Consider the following 19399-nt stretch of genomic DNA (forward strand, 5'->3'; position numbering starts at 1 on the left):
GGCAGCTCCCCCTAACGGGGTTCGATCTGACCGGTCATAAATTTTGTTTAGAAGGATATTTTTGGAATTCAATGATGAATTTTCTTTACTATTTGCTAGGGGCAATTATATAAAGACCACAGTATTTTCAAATTTTTAGGGGTGTCAATTTCCTAAAAACCGTTTTAATAAAGACTAAAAAATGAATAAAGAGGGATAAGTTACCTAAATATTCCTAAAAAAGGTTAAGATCCCATTCAACTATATATGCTTCTTGGATATCAACATGGACATCCCTCAAAATGGTGAAAAATTATTCTGTGGTCACCGAACGACGTCCAGAGGCGAATGAGAATGCGACACGTCATTTTTTTGCTATGTATCGTTGTTGTGCACCGCTCGGTACCAGGTGACATGACATGTTCTGATTTGCCTCTGGACCGTTCGGTAACCGCATAGAATAATTTCTCCAAAATTGCACTCTAGAAGAATCTTGAGTCAACTTTGTGCTGCATATTTTTTTATGTTAGTACTCAGTAGTATCTGTTGTGGCATTTTTTACATTACTTTGTGCCAAGTAGAGTTGCCTTAATCTTGAGCTAGCTTTGTGGTTCAGATGTGACCATGATATAGTCAAGGTTGCCCTTTAGACTTGACTAGCTCCTTGTGTAGATGTCCTCATTTGCATTTATGATATTATTGAGGAGATGTGTACCCTTTATTGAATATCTAGATAAGGGTGTGTGAAAGAAATATAAGTTTTGGTTTGGGACGACTTTCTAACTGCTTCTTAAAGCAGTTTTGTTGTATAAAAATTTTAATTTTTGTACTAAAAAGCTACTTTAAGAAGCAGTAAGAAAGCCGTCCCAAATGAAGTCATAATCAAATGTGATAATCAATGAAGGTGAGAATGTTATCCTTATATCATTCCAAATTATTGTGTGATAAATATTCATGGTAATAGAGATTATGTAATGTCTTGGGTTGTAAGGAGCCCCCCCTCACACTGATAAATTTAATGTAAGACATATGAGAACATATTTTTTTATAAGGAAAAAAATATAATAAGTGAAAAAATTATACATCGTGCCCATCATATTTCTTTAAATTAAACAGGCCTCAAAGCTTAATAAGATAGTACTTAATAAGTGTGAGCCAACTCAGCTCAACATATCACACACACCGATCTAAATTTCAAATATTTTACTTATTATACTAAATAGAATAATGCTTTCAGTTATCAAAATTTTAAATAACAATACATGAAAAATAAATAAACAAGTGTTAAGCTCTTTGTTTCACGCATCTCTCATGGAGTATGTTCGGTCGATCAGATTGGGCCTCGACGAATTCAATTTGACTCGAATAAGTGTCGATTTGGGTTTGACTTCGTTAAATTAATTTTATGGAATCAAATCTGACTCGAATTGATCCGAAGCAAGCCAAATCAAGTTCGATTCAACCCGTTTTCAGGCAAAATCTTCAAATATGAGCCCAATTGATTTCTGATAAACTCCAATCGACTTTTAATTTAATTTAAATATTTCTTCATATCAAGAAAATTAGATTGGAGGGCTGAAGTTTAATAGATAGTTATCCATATATGATCCTCGACATCTACAGTTAGGAGTGTAAATGAGTCGAGTCGAGTCAAGTTTAAGCTTTATGGAGCTTGGCTCGTCAGTTGTAAAGCAAGCTCGAGCTCGTCCCACTGTTAACAAGCTCGAGCCGGCTCGCGGGCTAAGGGCGGGAATAGGAGTGCAAACGTAGATGAGTTCCGCTAAAAATCGAGCTCGCTATCTTTTACAACCCTAGCGGAATGAAGAGAGAGAGAGGTTTGCCATTTATTTTTCGGTGGATGTCAAAGAAGAGAGAGAGATAATGAGATATTGCCATTTATTATTATGTATTTATGTGGTTGTGAGAGAAGAGAGAGAGAGAGCTAGACCGGAATTTAAAATACCACGCAAGAATTTAAAATACAGGGTGGGAAAATTAAAATACAGGCAAAAAATTATTATTAATATTTTAACAGTATTTAAATTTAAAATTTCGAGCCGTGAGTTGAGCCTCGTCAAATTCGAGCTCGTGCTCATTTAATAAACGAGCTCGAATTTGAGCTCGAGCTAGTGGCACGATTAGCTCAGTTCACGAGCTAGGTAACACACGAGCTCGAGCCAGCTGGTTATCTGTCTGTTTGCGCGTATTCAAGCAGCTGAGAAGGAAAGGAACGCGAGCGAGCTTCCATTTTGACGTTCGAGGCCTGTTTTTCCTTAGTCAAAAAAGCAGGAGCAGAGAGCACGGAGGCAGGAGGCGGATGGGCTTGCTTTTCCTTGGAAGCCCCGCCTCCGACCTTTTTTCCTGTGGCCGAGTTCTTCCTCCTCCTCACGAGCGGCCCTCCGACCTCGACGCGGTGTTAACTTAGCTTTACCGGCAACACAAATGTTAAATCAGAGTATAGAAAACAGAGATAAGAAAGGATGGGAAGATACAGATAAGACAAGGTTTTTCTTTGATTCATATCAACTGTAGCAATCAGTATAAGGGTATATATACATAAGAGTAACTCAAGCTGATGATAACCAAGCCGTTAATATGGAATCTTGCTGAACGGCTGAAATGGAGTTGGTAGTTTCTGCACTTGAGTGTTTCGGCTACTGCTGTCAGTGAGCAGAGGTAATGCTTTGTGTTGTGATAGTGATATATACTCAACAGTGGAGCAGTTTGAGCTGTGATCGCTATCAGCCTCCTTCAAATTAATGTTTCATGAGCGGAGCGTTGATTTGTCTCTAAGATAAAAGAAAATGTTTGATTCATAAACCCTTTGTAAATATGTCAGCAGGTTGATCTGTTGTTGCAATATGATAAATAATATTCATAATATAATGATAATCTATTTCAATGTGCTTGATTCTAGCGTGGAATGCATGATTGTTTTCTAGAGAGATAGCTGGAATATTATCACAATAAAGTAGCGTGGGTTGCTGGTGGGAAGAGTGAAAATCAACCAGCAAGCGAATGAGCCAAATAGTCTCTATGGCAGCGGAGATAAGAGCATTGTATCCGGACTCTGTAGATGATCTATCTACTATGGCTTGCTTTTTGGTGCTCCAGCTAATGAGTGTCGAACCAAGGAAGATACAAAATCCTGTAGTGGATTTTCGCTCATGCTTATCTCCTGCCCAATCAGCATCGACATATGTTGTAAGGTCTTTTTTCCTGGTGTAATAGGCAAGGCAAGATGAAGAGTTCCTTGCAGATACTGTAGAGTATGCTTTTGAGCATATGAAAGTATTGATTTAATGGGTGATGCATGTGCTGACATACTAAGTTTACCGCATAAGACAAATCAGGGCGGGTGAGCGTGAGATACTGCAGCGATCCAGCTGTACTTCAATACAGGTGAGGATTGGAGCGTGGCATCCTCCTTCGTCTTAGAACTCCATCTGACCCTTTGAAGATCCAACCCAAAGTTTGGCCACCTGCATTTGATAGCCGACTGACCCCGATGCCTACTGGATTGGGCTTGGCCTCCCGCTCTTGATCCTGAGACAGATCTCCTATCAACTTGCAAGCTTGACTCTAGCTCAACCCCTTTTACAGGAGAAATTATTCTATGCAGATGTCAAAAGCCATCCGAAGACTAACTAAATTGCGCCACATCACCCCTTACTCGGTACTGCGGCTCGGTACCACTCGGTACCCAGCTTGGTACTGCTGATATGATGCATTATGGTTGGTCTTCGAATGGTAAACTGCGTTCGACAACCGTACAGAATAATTTCTCCTTTCAAAGTCCACTTTACCCAGTTTACCTCTACTACGACAACCATCTTCATTACAGGATATGCTTTCTTTTTATGATCGTTTCGTTATTTTACAAAGCCTATGCATATTCTTTACATGTAGTCTTCCTCCATGTTTCACAATTAGTAAGCTTACTTATGATTCACATGTAGTCTCTAATGAAGACATCGTCAGCATTTTCGACGCCGGAGATCGACGGCCACGAGCATGACTTGTATTTTGTCATTTTATGTAGAATGGTGGCATGCATATATTTGATTCATAGTAATAATTGGCTTGATTAAATCGGCCTATACAATATTATTGATTCACTGAGAACAACTTTTTTTATTATTTTTTAAAATAAATTTTAATATAAAAAATTTGTATTTGAAATTTTTGTACTAAAAATTATTTTAAAAAATAATAAAAAAATCTGTCCCAACAAAGCCTAAATGTAAAAAATGGGTTGTTGCTCCAACAAGAAGAAGACTTTCAACTTATGTTTGTCCTGTTTCAGGAGAAATTATTACATGCAGAGTTCATAAGGGAGAATCGTCTGGATTCTGTAATAGTACATAGCATATGCACAACAAATACATAATTTTATTTTTTACTGTATATTTATTGTTTACCCTCACAAAATCTAGACGATTCTCCTACCCAGACTCCAAGCTCCTGCGCGGTAGTTTCGTGATGAAACATCTCTGCATAAATGATCATTTATAGAGCTTTCCTTATTCAAGAGGCAAAACAAGAAAGAAGGTTGTTGACGGCAAGTATCTTTTGAGGATTGCAAGTCGTATTTAACCATAATTAACTCCCAAATATATTACAAACTTTCCATTCAACTATGTAAATTTAAGTTTCCACATACATATTAGCAAACTTCTGCTTCACATAGCAGCAATCCTTATTAAAAACATACAAGGCATCAGAACTATCTGATGAACAACTTCCTATGTACATGTAAACTTACAACACAACAACAACTTAGCCTAAAAAAAAGGCACCTAACATGCAATCCCATCGCTTTGGTGGCTTATCTCCTCAAATATAGTACTGTGATCAAAGATAGATTCCAATGAAGCCCACTCATTTAGCAGGATACTAATCCTCTCAATCACTTCCTCCTCCATGTTCTTTCCTGTGCTCTGATTACAGGGCTGTGGCTGTAATTCTGTTTCCTGGAGCAGCTCTGCTGCTCTTCTTATAATCTTAGTATCTGTCGATGTTACCGGTAGCCTTCCACTTAGGACATCCATGAGAACATTCCGAGCTTCCTCGAATCGGCCCTGTTTGATGAGGCAGAGGCTGAGGTTGCAGGCTTTGTTCGCATCGGCGTCGATCATTTGTGCCTTAAGATAGACTGCTTCTGATGCCCTGTACTTTCCCTGTTGCATGTATGCCCACCCCAAGTTTCCCTGAATTCATAGTTAGAACTAGCTTTATATTCCAGTGGTTTTACTTGGCTTATTATCATATATTACTTGTATGAGCTTCTAATCTATGTAGTCTTAGGCTTCGTTTGGGACAGCTTTTTAACGCTTCTTAAAGCACATTTCTAGTACAAAAATTTTAATTTTTTATTAAAAAACTGTTTTAAAAATCAGTAACAAAGTCGTCCCAAACAAAGCCTTAATTAGTTGGTTTGGTACAAGACAACTCATCTCTAAGTTATGAAAATGAGAGTTGAGTTAGAGGTATGTAAATAAGAATTAGGTGTGCATTTAGGCTTTATTTGGAATAGCTTTCTTAGTGCTTTGCTTTTCAGATCACAACAATAATCTCTATTTATCCATTTCTTTTTCGTTGCTTAAGAAAAAAATTATGCTAGGAATTTACTCTCTATAACCGTTTAAATATTTTTTTTTCTCTACAGTAGATCTAGAAAATAATAAAAAAATTGTCCCAAGTGAAAAAATACATATTGGAGTTATGTTTTGAATTTTAATATTTGGGTGGAAACTTGAAAATTAGCGATAAGTTAGCCTTAGTTCTGTAAATAATTAAAATTTAAGTTATGATTCAAACTTTAGATATCTTCCCTTATGTCCATGTTAAATTCACAAGGCAAAGAAACCTAAAACGCCTAAGGTCTTCAATTTAAGTCTACCAGTTTGAAATATTAATGCACTCATGATTACTGAATCATTTTTTCAGTATTAACGGCTACTTTTTTCAAAGTCAAAATTTCAAAGTTTGGTGGGACATCACTATCAAAGCATAATTGGATCTAATGTGATTATTATTCAATATCAATAGAGACAATAGAATATATGAAGCCTCTTACCAGCACACGAGAAGTCTCTTGGGTGATTGAGACCTGAAACTTCTTGCCATGAGAGCGTGCGGTTTTAGTAGTCTTTCCATTGAAGGCCTCTCCAGTGAATATCAACTTTAGCTTCTTCTTCAGCAATGCAATTTGTTCTTCTATCATCCCACATTTCTAGTTACACACCAGAGAAAGTTGTTAGCTTTAATACTTCATATTTATGTGCTTATCAACTTTAGGGTATACCTTGTAGAGGTCAATAAGGACATTGTCAAGGGACTCTTGAGCTTGCTTGGAGCATAAGTGTCTGAATGATTTGATGGCTTCAATGGCTTCTTCGGGTCGATTTTGCTGCTTCATCACTAATGCCATGTCCTTGAGGGCACTGTCGACTCTATCGCCATTGTTGATCGCTTTCCAAAACCATACAATGGAAGCATCTAGATCCTTGTCTACTAGCTAAATGGTTTCATAATATGAAATGAGTTATAATTTGATGTTGTTGCTATAGGCTTTGTATGAAATTGAACATCACATGCTTTGTTGGTTAAAGCATTATAAAAAAGCTCAATCTAGGTTACAATTGCATAAGCAACTTGAAAACTTTTTTAGGCCTCATTTGAGATGACTTTCCTAGTGCTTCTTAAAGCAGCTTTCTAGTACAAAAATTAAAAAGATGCTTTAAGAAGCAGTAAGAAAGTTATCCCAAACAAAACCTTAGTCGATAAAATCTACTTATAAATATGCCATGGCAGAGGATGGGAGCCTGATTTCTCTCTTGCAAAATGAGCTATAAGCCAAGCTAGAAATTACTGAGCTTGATCAAGATTTTATTTTGCAACCTATATTTTGCAAATGTTTGGGGTGCATTCTTGCATAGATGGATGTATGATGCATTATGTTATAACAAGTAATCTCTATATTGAAAGGACTATACTTTTGATGCAAATAATAAAAGAAAATCATGCTAATTTGGTATTGTGGAAATGGACCTCATGACTGAACACATTAGAACTTGTTTATCTTTCGTGTTTAGATTTTGTTGTTTCTTTGGCCTACCTTGTTGAGCATCTCAATCCTTTGATCTTTCATCTCTCTATCTTTGAACCTCTATAATATTTTCTTCTTAGGTTTTACTCACTTCAGTGTTTAGAGAAATTTTGCACTTCACACTAAAGCTTCATTTGAGACAGCTTTCGTACTGCTTCCTAAACGACTTTCTACTATAACATTTTTTAATTTAAGAAAATTTTGTACTATAAAACAGTTTTAGAAAACAATACAAAAGTTATCTCAAACAAAGCCTAAATATCTAGTGTGCGCTTGGATCAATTAGATTGGCCAAATCTAGGCCAACCAAACTAGGTTTACTTCAAGTCGCAACCTCCATTTGATTTGGGACATCCAATCCTTGCTAGTTATGCATCCCCATGGTTGGCTTTTCAATGTTCGAAAACCGCAAGATCGAATTAACGACATATTGGATATCATATTTATATTTGAAAATAGTCATCCAAATAAGATTCATGAAGACAACATGATTTATCATGTAATCTTACAAAATCACCAAGCTCCTCAACATATATATTTTTTGAGGTAGGATATTGCCAATATACCCATCAAATTGACATATCCACTAACCATATACATAAATTGTTAAGTCATCATTGGCCCTATTTATAACAATTAGAACCCCTCAAATCAACTCGTTTCATTTTATCCATCTCCATCGTCTATCTTCGAAGCGAAGTTCGACCAAGGGCTCGTCCAACTTCCAATTGGTCAATTTGAACTTATAAATCTCCTACCCAATTAAGGTTCAAAATTAAGCTTCAAAGGCTTCCCTCAGAAAACTCCACCTTTAAGTGAGGTGTGTAACCATTTGTTCAGTTCCTTATAAAGGTAATTTAGGGCATACATGATATGCATCCTAAACACTACACTGTGTGACTGTATCTATCCACAAGAAAATATTAACAAGACGTTGGCTTCGTTTGGGACAGCTTTTTTACTGCTTCTTAAAGCAACTGTTTAGTACTAAAAAAACTATTTAAAAAGTAATAAGAAAGCCATCCCAAACGAGTTGCCTCTATAAAAACAAGCAAAACACGTATAGAAATGATGAGCAGATAAAACTAATATGAAAATATAAACAAATGAAGAACAAACTAAAACACTTCATATAGTTAACAAATCACTTAGCACTCCATAAAATAAACATGAAGTAATGATTCACAAAGATTAACCCCCACACATTAAGATTTAGCCAAAGACGATAATAAACTCAAGGTTGTCTCAAAATAGAGAGCAAACTAAAACCACACAGTCACTTACATATTCAATGACTAAGGCTTCTTTGGGACAGCTTTTGACCACTATTTCTTTGTTATTTTTAAGAATTTTTTGTCCTAAAAAGTTGGTGTAGAAAGCAGTAAGCAAACTATCCCGAAAGAAACCTAAGTAATCATTAAAGATCAAGGAAGCTTCTTAATATTCATCATGACTACTACAGTATACGCTTAGCCAGCTCAAAACAAATCTCTACTTCTTACTAATCCAAAAACACAAAAATAATCAAAATCAGTTCAACAACAGATCTATAGCCAAAGCCATAATATCAGAAAAAAAAAAAGTCAGAATATTTTATCTCAATATTGATCATGATGAACTTTATATATAATCACATCAGATTTACTCTGAGATAATAATTAATTCATTATATATTATAATAATCACAAAATAAATCTCATGATTATAACATATCTCGACTCCAAATTTCTCCGAAGAAATAATTAAACTTCAGATTTCCATTCCTCCAGAAAGATTGGGAGAGTTAGATAAGACGAGATGAAGAGAGAGAAAGAGGTAGAGATAGAGAGAGAAGCATTCAACAATCTATAAGAATACCATGCGAAAGCAGTGACAACCTGAAGATGCTTTGCACGAACATAAGGGCTATCTCCAACTGGAACTTTATGAATGACATGAAAAGAATCTCTTTTCTCTCCTCCTCTTCTGATTCCTCCCTCCATTCTCTCTCTCTCTATCTCTCTCTCTCTCTCTCTCTCCAGCAAATAGGACAGCTTACATATTACTCTTCTTCTCTGATCACATATAGGCTTGTAAAACATGTAATATTAGCCCGGGAGATGGATTTGGACGGAGAAGCGTCCAGGTTCATGGCATGGGCGGATTGTTGGACGAGGGGGGTTGAGTATTATTGCCGCAAATAAAGGTAGGATCATTTCGTGACGCCGCTTTAACTCTCCAACATCGTTTAATAGATATTTAATGAGATTAAATATTTATTATATAATGGTTTTGAGGTATTTTTCTTTTATTTTAATTATTATTATATCCTCATAATTTGAGATTAATTTTATGGATCCGCTTGCTTTCATCCTTATTTTTATATTTAATATTTGTGTTTAAATCATTAAACCCATTTTACATTGTCCTAGTCCAACATTATGTTATTTATAGTATTTTTAATGAAATTAATCATAATTTAATTTTAATTTCCTTTGTATTAATGTAAATATTCTCCTTTTAATTAATCTACTTGACTAGTCATGATTTGTTTAGCTAGTCATTAATATGTGGATCTTGCATGTGTATAGCTAGGCTATCTAATTATAAGATTTTTTTTGGGTGACGGGGTATCCACCTCCTGCCACTGCTGAAAGGGTGCTCTGCGGGTTGACTAACCTCGGCTGACCAAGAAGAGGCACCCTCTCAGAAACCTCCTGGCCCGCACTTGATTGGGCCCCACTTCCGCTCGAGAGAAATCAAGCACGGGTTGGAGGGTTCCCGACCGTACTCGCCCACCAAACAAGCAAAAAAATGGTGGTTTATAAGAATTGGTTTACTAGTCATTATAATAATTTGCATAGACATTTGACTTATTTTTTGTCTTCTTTCTTCCCAATTAGTCCTAATTATAAGTGGGCAGTTATCATTACAGCCAGTAAGCCCTATTAGCTTGTGATATGGTATTTTTTATAAGACAAATATTTATTTTGATGATACTCATATTCAAAATGCTCTTAGTGGATTTCTTTTTATATCTTCAATCACATGGTAAGATTTAGAAGAACATCCCGTCCTAATAAGCTAAGAAAAATTAAGATCAAAAGAAAATCTATCTTAACATTCATTAATGTGGAAAAGGAGGTTGATTCAAAGAAATATGATCCATGGGCTAATCATAAAAGTCTTTATTTCATATTAATTTAAGCAAAATGCATTCATACAAAAATATTACTATAAGTTGTGATAGAAAATCTCTCCACGTTGTCTTCTCTGTCTGGGAAAGTATCCATGGATGCTCGACTCGGATAAAAACCTTTAATATTTTCTCCCTTCCTATTGTACACTTTTATTGAGTTCCTTTCAAAAAGTCCAAAATGAAACTTTCTTCATGACATTAATGCTCTAAATCTTTCAATTCCACATCATATATATGATCACGAGCCTTCTAAATATAGTTTTGTTCATGCTCTTATAAGGCAAAGATTTTTTGAAATCTTTTTATGATGTTTCAGGATAATAATCCAGCTCCAATTTCCGCGACAAATAAAGAAATCTTCTTCTATAATAGCTAAGCTTCTAATTTCCTCTTTCTTTTCTCCACAAGATCCATCATCTTTGCTTTGTCCGTCTTCAAAATTTTCACATTTTGACTAATTTTTGCTCATCCATCCACCAATTTATTTTGGATTTGATCATTTTCTTCACCTAGCAGCAAATGGAAGTCATCATGATTGATAACTCGATCCGAATTCCATGTTATCAGTGGCTGAGCCATAAATTTTTTTAGGGAGGGACCAACTTCAACCTTGCTTCCACATACATATGTGTATATATAATTGTCGAGCAAGACCGAAAAGATCAATAACTGCTTAAAATCATTATTTGATGTATGTTAGGTAATAGTAAAAGATAAATATATTGTTAACTTTTTAGTTGATTTCTAATTGGATTAGTACATCACTAAGCTTTGAAATTTTCCTTTCCATTCACACATTTCTACTCATTCAAGACAATGTTCAATTTGACATCAATATCTTCTTCTTCTTCTTCTTTTTTCAAACATCTAAAATGAGTAAATATTATATATGAGCAAAACAAAGAAAGAAAAATAGAAGGCAAAAAATAACTCACCAATTTAGCCGTTCATTGTTGTCCATTGCATGAATGGTTTAACATCTGTTGAGAAATATATAATTGAAAGGGCATACATTTAGAGAAGAATGCTTAATACCTTTATTATTATTCAACTTACTTAACATCACAGATAGGGGTGTCAATTTCGGGTCACGGGTCGGGTTCGGATCGAACCCGAAACTGATCCGGCACTATTCGGGTCAACTCGAATCAGAACCATTTTTGAAAACGGGTCAGTTTTCCTGACCCGAACCCAACCCGCTTCGAGTCTGGGTCAACCCGACAGAACCCAAATGACCCGTTTCCAATAAAAAATTGCTAGTTTTCGGGTCAAAACGGGTCTATCTCCTCTTTTCGGGTCAAAAACGGGTTAACATCGGGTCAATCTAGGGTTGCCGGGTCAACATCGGGCTTTCGGGTCGAAATCATATCAATTTCGGGTCAAAGGGTTAACCCGAACCCGACACGATTTTTGAAACGGGTTGAAATGTTGAACCCGAATCCAACCCGTTTCGGGTTTGGGTTGACCCTAATCATGTCAAATATTGACACCTCTAATCACAGCATCAAATCTTCCCTATTTTTTAAGAAGACCCCAATCATTTTTTTATATTTAAAAAAAAAAAAGTCCGTTGGACAAACCGTTAACGAATCTCTTATTCAAAGGTGGAATCAAAATATAGATTAATTCAGAAGCAAAGGGAAATCGTAAACTTATATGTAAACTCATCTCATAAACCGGAAGATATCCTTATGGTGGAAAGTAGGCACAATTGGATCTTCCATGGGACAAAATGACCAAATCCAAGGGGAATAAAATTTATTCAAAGCATTATTAATGATGTTAGGCATCCTTAATGCCCTATGAAATCTCCTTGGACTATCATCTTATGTAAGAATCAGTAGCGTTTCTTTCAACATTCAAATTATGCATGGAAAATGATCACTCATTGAGGATGTTGAATCACTCAAAACTCTTTCAATGCAAGATATATAATTTGTTACTCTCGATGGAGGAGCATGACATGTAACATCGATTCAAGATTAGCATTTTTTGGAGCTTGCGAATAGGTACTCACATGTCGCTAATACGAGACACTGAACAAATTTCTCTTAATAGAAAGAATTAGAGCCTATAAAGAGAGGCGAAGTGCATTTCCCCAACCCTTGTGAGTGGTATTTATGTTTAGAGTGGGGGTCGAGGGTAAACAAATCTTTTTATTTATGAAAAAAATAGAAAAATAGAAAAATAGAAAAAAAATTCAAGAATAAATATGAAAAAAATACTTAAAAGAAGAAAAATAAAGAAAATGCACCTTAACTAAGAGGTGGACACATCATTCTAGTGTTGCGTTCATTGGCCTCGACGACCATCTCTAGCCACCATTGGAGGTGGCCAGCCCTGTTGGCCCGGTCTGATTTTATTGTATAAATTTTGGGGAACATTATTAAGCAGAGCAAAAGAAAAGATAAAAACCTTAGAAGGCACCCCGATAAAAAAGTCTTAACGAGAAGTTAATGTTGGGCAAGGTTCTTACTAGAAAGATCCCTTGAGGTAACTAGCATGCAATATCTCTACTTTAAACCCCTATAAGCACCAAAATATACAGATTCGTTTTCAAAACCTCTAAAGGTACCTCATAAGGCACGTATATTTTATTTATTCAAAAATCTTAGAATGTATAAGTATTGGAATATATAGATTCTCCACCTACTAAAATTTTTGAAAGCATAAAGCTAAAAAGGGATAAATATAACTTATTCATCAAAAAAATCATGAAGACATAAGTCTCAAAAGACATAATTTTTATTCATCCAAAATCTCATAAAGTATAAGTCTTAGAGGATATACATATTTCATTCATCTGAAAATTTAAGAAATTATAAGTTAAAAGATAGAGGTAGAAAATTTAAGAAATTATAAGTTAAAAGATAGAGGTAGAAAATATAAAAAAAAATATTAAAAAAATAATAGAAGAATGTGAATCAATGAATTCTCTTTCTAATGACATTATGTACACTTAAAAAAATTCAATCATCTGAGACTTTAAAGAATTTTTTTTTTGTGTGATAATAATGCAATGCATGAACTACTAACCAACAACCACTCAAGAAAATTTTAAGAAATAAATACTTCATCAAAAAGTTTGAAATTTTTTCATGAAATATGCACACAAGAAGAGGAGCATCTAAAAAACTTTAAATTAATTTTGTCAAAAAAAAAAATCTTGAATTGTTTTTAAAATTTTAGTTAAATCACCAAAATATTATTATAGAAACTTATAAATAGATACTCATTCTTCACATAAAGGGAAGATTGGACCTTAACTTGAAATTGAAGAGAGGTTAAATATTTAAAGATTTCTAGAGCTATGCCTGTCATTGGAGCTATTGAGTACCGCCAGCAATCGTTGTCGCTGGACTTCCTTGACCAAATTATCATCGCTCGTTCATTGTCGTCAGACTACTATTGTGTGACTACCATCTTCATATTATCATCTTCTAATCACTATTGCACAACCACAATCTCATGACCACTATCACCTCACTATTGTCCCTCAATTTCCTTCTCCTATCGACTCATCTCCAATAATACAGAAGCACGCAATCACCTATAAATGTTACTAGCTATAAAAGCCTCAAAATAAAGGGATAGTATTTTCTTCTTACTTTGAATCATATTTTTTAGCAAGACTTTTAATATCTTTTAACAATAAAAATTAAACGTCAGATCGTATATCCATATTATAAGTTTCCAACTGATTATAAAAAATAATTAAATTTGAAGGAGTGAAATCAATTGGAATAAGTTTGTAATTATGGGGATTTTTGCGTTGCGCTAGGGTTTTTTTCCTTCCCTCCGCTCAGCCATTTTGCGTCGACTTCACCTTCTTCTTCTCTCCGGCTTCGCCAGAGAGGCCTCTCCCCTTTTTTCTCTTCCATCTCTAGCCTTTTTCCATGGGCTCTGCTCTTCCACCTTCAGATTTCCCTCCTCTTGTTGCTGCTTTGGGTGGAGCTTCTCCTCCACCAAACCGCAACTGGTTAGCTGCTTGCACTGTTGATGGAGCTTCTGAGTCGGAGCTACATCTTTCCCACTTTCCTGACGAGCCGAAAATTGTTCCGTTTTCTGGAGTTAAGCTGTCTACGGGAGCTGCTAACTTGAAGCTTTGTTTGGTAGGATATTCTATAGGCTGAAGGCCTTACTATGAGGCTTTACTTGGAGCTATCAAAAAAACATGGGCTTTGAAAGGTTCGGTAAAAATGATCTCTCTTAGCGACGGTTTCTTCCTTTTTCGCTTTTCTTGTTCTGAAGATCTTGACATGGTGTGGACGAGGGGAGTGTGGTTCTTGCTAGGCAAGCCTTTTGTGATTCAAAAATGGCATCCCAAATTCAATCCAAAAAGAGAAGACTTCAAATCGGTGCCCATCTGGATTAAAATTCATGACTTACCTTTGGCTTGCTGGAATTCAGAGGGTATTTTGAGAATAGCTAGCAAAATAACCAAGCCAGTTACCCTGAAGACATTAAGGTGTCGCTGGATGGTGACGTTGTGACACTCAAGGTGCAATATGAATGGAAGCCTACTCCATGTGAACATTGTAAATCTCTAGTGCACTACACCAATTTCTGTCCTTCTCGTCCTAAAACTGATGAGTCGGCCAATCCTGTTTCGGAAGGTAATATGAAGTTTGCTAGAGGTAGGAGTCATAGCCGAATTCCTAAGCCTATAAATCATTCCAAATCACCGAGCCGTATCAACCAACCTGGTAAGGATTCCTCCTTGCATCTGGCATCTGATAAACTTCCAAATCAAGAGGTCACAAATGCTCTCACAACCAAAAATGCTATTGGGTTGCCATTACACTATCAACCACATTCCCCTCCTCCACAACCTCCACAGCCACCATTTACAGAAGAGAAAGACATCCCCGACAATGTTGCCCAACCGGTCTCCCTGACCTCCTCTGGAAAAGCCATAATTTCTGTTCCTAACCTCAACTCACCTACTGCAGAAGACACCTCCTCTTCTTCTGTTAGTGCCATCAATCACAATCCTGAAATCCCTATTTCCCCTGCTGGAGTGATATCTCCTAACAAATTTGACATCCTAGACACGCTTGACAGCAAATCTGATATGCCAGGCACATCAGGCTCTTTTGATACAACAATTATGAACATAAAATCTTCAAAGAATTAGAGTTCTGAGAAAAAATCCTGCTCTAATGCTCCAGCCAAGAAATCTGCTAGAGGGAAGCAACCTAAAAAGCCCTCTTCCTCCTCTGGTCATTAATGGTCTTGCCTAATATTGCAACTTGGAACATTAGGGGATTCAATAGCCACAATAAAGTTATTTGCTGCAAGCGTCTCACTTCTGAGTTTAATTTAGACATGATATGTATTCTAGAAACTAGAATTCATGATGATTCTTTTCTCAACCCATTCTTTGAAAGATCGCATTCTATTTTCCCCTTTGAAAATAGCTGTAACAACTTCGACAAAGCAATCTCTGGGAGAATTTGGGTAAAATGGAACAGTTGCAAATTAAATTTTAGCCCCCTTCATATTACTCCTTATATGATCTCCGGTACGGTGTCTACTTCTTCTTCAACTTTTCATCTATCGGTGATATACGCTTCTAATAGCCAGGCCGAAAGAAAGGAATTATGGAATAGCATCAAACAATTAGCTCCCAACCAGGATGTCCCCTGGGTTCTTATGGGTGACTTTAACTGTTGTAGATATGCCTCTGAGAAGTATGGGGGAACGGCTATCTCTCCCAGACAACTTGTTGATCTTAACTCCATGATTTTTGATAATAACCCGCAGGATATACAATCGGTTGGATGTTCCTTCACTTGGTTTAAGCATCAAACTGAGAATTTTATACACATCAAATTAGATAGGGTACTCATTAACTATGCTTGGCTGTCTGCGTACCCTACCTCTTTCAGCTCTACTCAAAGTCCTTCTTGCTCGATTCACTGTCCTCTCATCTTGCATTTGGGTATTGTATCTCCTTCCAAACACAGATTCCTTTTCAAAAACTACTGGACTGATGTTGATAAATATTGGGATATTCTTCTTAATGCTTTTTCTGCTACTGCTTTTGGAAATCCCCTGTCTTTTCTCTGTCAAACTCTTAAGCAAATTAAAACAGATATTAAACGTGAACACTGGGCTCACTCCTCTTTGGTCAAGGCCCATCTTGACAATTTGCACTCTAAACAATTAGATTGTTTGGAGAAGATTCAAGCATGTCCAAATGATCACAGCTTAAGCAACAATCTAAAGGCTATATCTACCAATATCTTGGACTTTTACAGGATTCTTACTTCATGGACTATACAAAGAGCCAAAATCAAATGGCTCAAACAGGGGGAAGAAGACTTGAAATTTCTCTATTCAAGGATCAAAATTAGACAAAGCAATAGCAAAGCCGTTATTAATTTTCTCTCCACTTCTCCAAACACTGATAGGAATGAGGTGATTAATTCTATTGTTCTTCATTTCCAAACTATTTATAATCCACCTCCTCCTTCTTTATCTGATGTGAACATATTTCCTATTGGCTCGGTCTTCCCTACTTCACAAAGCAATTTTATTACTAATCTTGTTTCTGATGATGAGATTAAAAAAGCGGTTTTTATGGGATCTTCCTCCTCCTCACCGGGTCCAGATGGCTTCAACTTTCATTTTTACAAAACGGGCTGGCATATTATGGGACCTCTTGTTTGCAAAGCCGTGAGGTCCTTCTTTCTTAAGAGTTATCTCCCTTCTGGTGTTAAAGCAACTGCTTTGGTCCTCATTCCTAAGCACAACAAAGCAGAATCTCTGGTTGATTTCTGTCCCATTGCTTTATGCAATACTCTTTATAAAATCATTGCTAAAGTGCTTGCTAATAGAATCAGGAACATTATGCCTATGGTTGTGAAATACAACCAATCGGGTTTCATCAAGGCAAGAGTCTCCACGGATAACATTCTTTTAGCTAAAGAATTGTTAGATCACACCGTAACAAAAAAGGCGTCAGGTATTTTTGTGCCAAGCTAGATATTAAGAAAGCATTCGATACAGTTTCTAGAGAATTCTTACTCAATAGAATGACTCAAAAAGGTTTTCCTGATGATTTTGTGAGTTGGATCAAAACCTGCATTAATAATGTGAACTTTTCTATTATCATTAACGGTGCTCTTGAAGGTTTCTTCAACACTACAACCGGCTTAAGACAAGGGTGTCCTTTGAGCCCTTATCTCTTTTGTATAGTGATGGATGCTTTCTCAAATTTATTAGACGATGGGGAATTCAAAGGTATCAAGCTTGATGGCTTCTCTTTATCCCACCTCCTTTATGCTGATGATGTTCTTGTGTTTGGAGAGGCTACTGTTATTAACTGTCAAAAGCTGGCTAGAATTATTAACACCTTTGGTAGTACTACTGGGCTTAATGTCAACTTAGATAAAAGCTACATTATGATTCCTAGAAATATGCATAACCATGAAGCCTTTTGCAATGCTCTAAATATTCATAATCTGACTCACACGATCAATTACTTGGGTGTTCCTTTATCCTTCAATAGGCTCAGAATTTTTGACTTTCTTCCTCTTATGGAAAAAGCTGCTAATAAACTATCGGGTTGGAATGCCAAGCTTCTATCCTTTGCGGGTAGATTACAGTTCCTTAAATTCACCATTGTAAACTCAATTGCCTACTGGATCAGGGGGGGCAATAATACCTAAAGCTATTACCAAATTCTTCAAGAAAATCTGCTCCAAATTTCTATTTTTTGGAGAATTAGATGTGGGGAAAAAATTACACATGATTTCTTGGGATGAAGTTTGTAAACCCAAAGAATTAGGGGGATTAGGCATTCCATCAATACAGGCTCTTCAATATGCTTACAATTGCTCCGTCATCCTAAGAATGTATAATACTGTATCTCCTTTTTCTGAATGGCTCATTTACAAATACAAGTCACCTTGGAGGCCAACTCCTAGCTTTGCTTCTGGGTTTTGGAAATCGGTATGTAACACTGTGTTGCAACCCATGACCCCGAGTTTGAGATTTTGATGATGCCAAATAATGAGTGTTTTGGAACAACTTTTCATTGAATATTATTTTATTTGTTATTGTCCTTGAGTACTAACATTTCAGGAAGATCACAAGTGACTCAGGACGAAAGGAAGACTCAAGAACGGGTAGATTAGGAGTATGAGTCAGACATTGTATTTTTCTATTTATTTTATTCAGTATGGCCACAAAATACATAAGAGTAAGAGCAACCATGCACACACAAGAAAAAGTCTTCGAAGGAGTGAAGTCGGACAACCACGGATGAGCCAAAGAAGCTACACTTGCGATCTCTAGACCTCTTGCGAAGAGCGAAGTCGGACAACCAGGGGAGTCGAAGAAGCAAACTCAAATAGCAAGGAGAGAGCCGAAGAAGCGACCTTGCGCTCTCTCCCCTCCCACAAAGTGGCGAAGTCGGACGGCAGCAAGGGAGTCGCAGAAGCAACGTGGGCGATCTCTGCGAACTGAAGCTGAACAGCGATGATGAAAAGGGAAAGCAACTTGTGCGATCTCTGTGAAGCAACGAAGCCGAAGCAAACGATGGAGTCGGAGTCGAACATATAGAGTGTAAGTTGCTATCTTCGATTCTCCCCTCCTTTTTATCGCATGATTCGTCAAATGACTGTTATGAAGATGAAAAGCGATGTCGTTTGGTGAGGTGGGGCCGGATTAAGAGCGTGAATTGCTTCGTATCTATTCATTTTTTTTTACTCAACATATTCATAGCTTATGCTGACATCCAAAACAATTTTTATTACATATATAATTGAGGAGAATGTTATGATCAATCTAACTACTGACTCATACTGAGAACTACATATTGTTTTGCCAGCATGTCTCAAAGATATTTATTGATTTAAACATTGTCCAGTAAATACCTCACCATTCTGTAATGCAGTTGAAGTCTTCTCTCATTGTTTCTCTCTAAGATGATCACGACGTTTGTATGAAAAATCAATAATATTCATACCATTTGAAATTATGATAAACAACAAGACAATTTGAATATGATTTTTCGCAATTGCTACTAAGGCTAATTGAAGCTAGTATGAGAAGCATAAAATATAATATGCTGGTTTATTTTCATGCAAAAAAGTGCTTTAAGCCCATTAAATTCTCCTCAT

The 19399-nt window shown here is 36.4% G+C and overlaps 1 protein-coding gene across 1 annotated transcript; it reads right to left on the bottom strand.

Moving 5' to 3' along the window:
• Positions 1-4568: 4568 nt before the first annotated feature.
• Positions 4569-9638, bottom strand: LOC110094335 (protein SULFUR DEFICIENCY-INDUCED 1). The gene is made up of 4 exons (XM_020819548.2): positions 8968-9638; positions 6287-6499; positions 6059-6214; positions 4569-5189 (listed from the first exon to the last, which is right to left on the bottom strand). The coding sequence occupies exons 1-4, from the start codon at positions 9169-9171 to the stop codon at positions 4779-4781; spliced, it is 984 nt and encodes a 327-aa protein (XP_020675207.1). The 5' UTR covers positions 9172-9638; the 3' UTR covers positions 4569-4778.
• Positions 9639-19399: the final 9761 nt, after the last annotated feature.

This window comes from Dendrobium catenatum, unplaced genomic scaffold (assembly GCF_001605985.2).
Source record: "Dendrobium catenatum unplaced genomic scaffold, ASM160598v2 fragScaff_scaffold_853, whole genome shotgun sequence".
Classification (NCBI taxonomy): domain Eukaryota; kingdom Viridiplantae; phylum Streptophyta; class Magnoliopsida; order Asparagales; family Orchidaceae; genus Dendrobium; species Dendrobium catenatum.

Excerpts from the sequence above, each read along its gene's own strand:
- LOC110094335 (XM_020819548.2), bottom strand. The coding sequence starts at position 9,171 with ATGTTTTACAAGCCTATATGTGATCAGAGAAGAAGAGTAATATGTAAG. Across the intron at positions 6,500-8,967 it reads TTCGTGCAAAGCATCTTCAG|CTAGTAGACAAGGATCTAGA; the intron begins GTTGTCACTGCT and ends GAAACCATTTAG. Across the intron at positions 5,190-6,058 it reads AAGAGACTTCTCGTGTGCTG|GGAAACTTGGGGTGGGCATA; the intron begins GTAAGAGGCTTC and ends CTATGAATTCAG.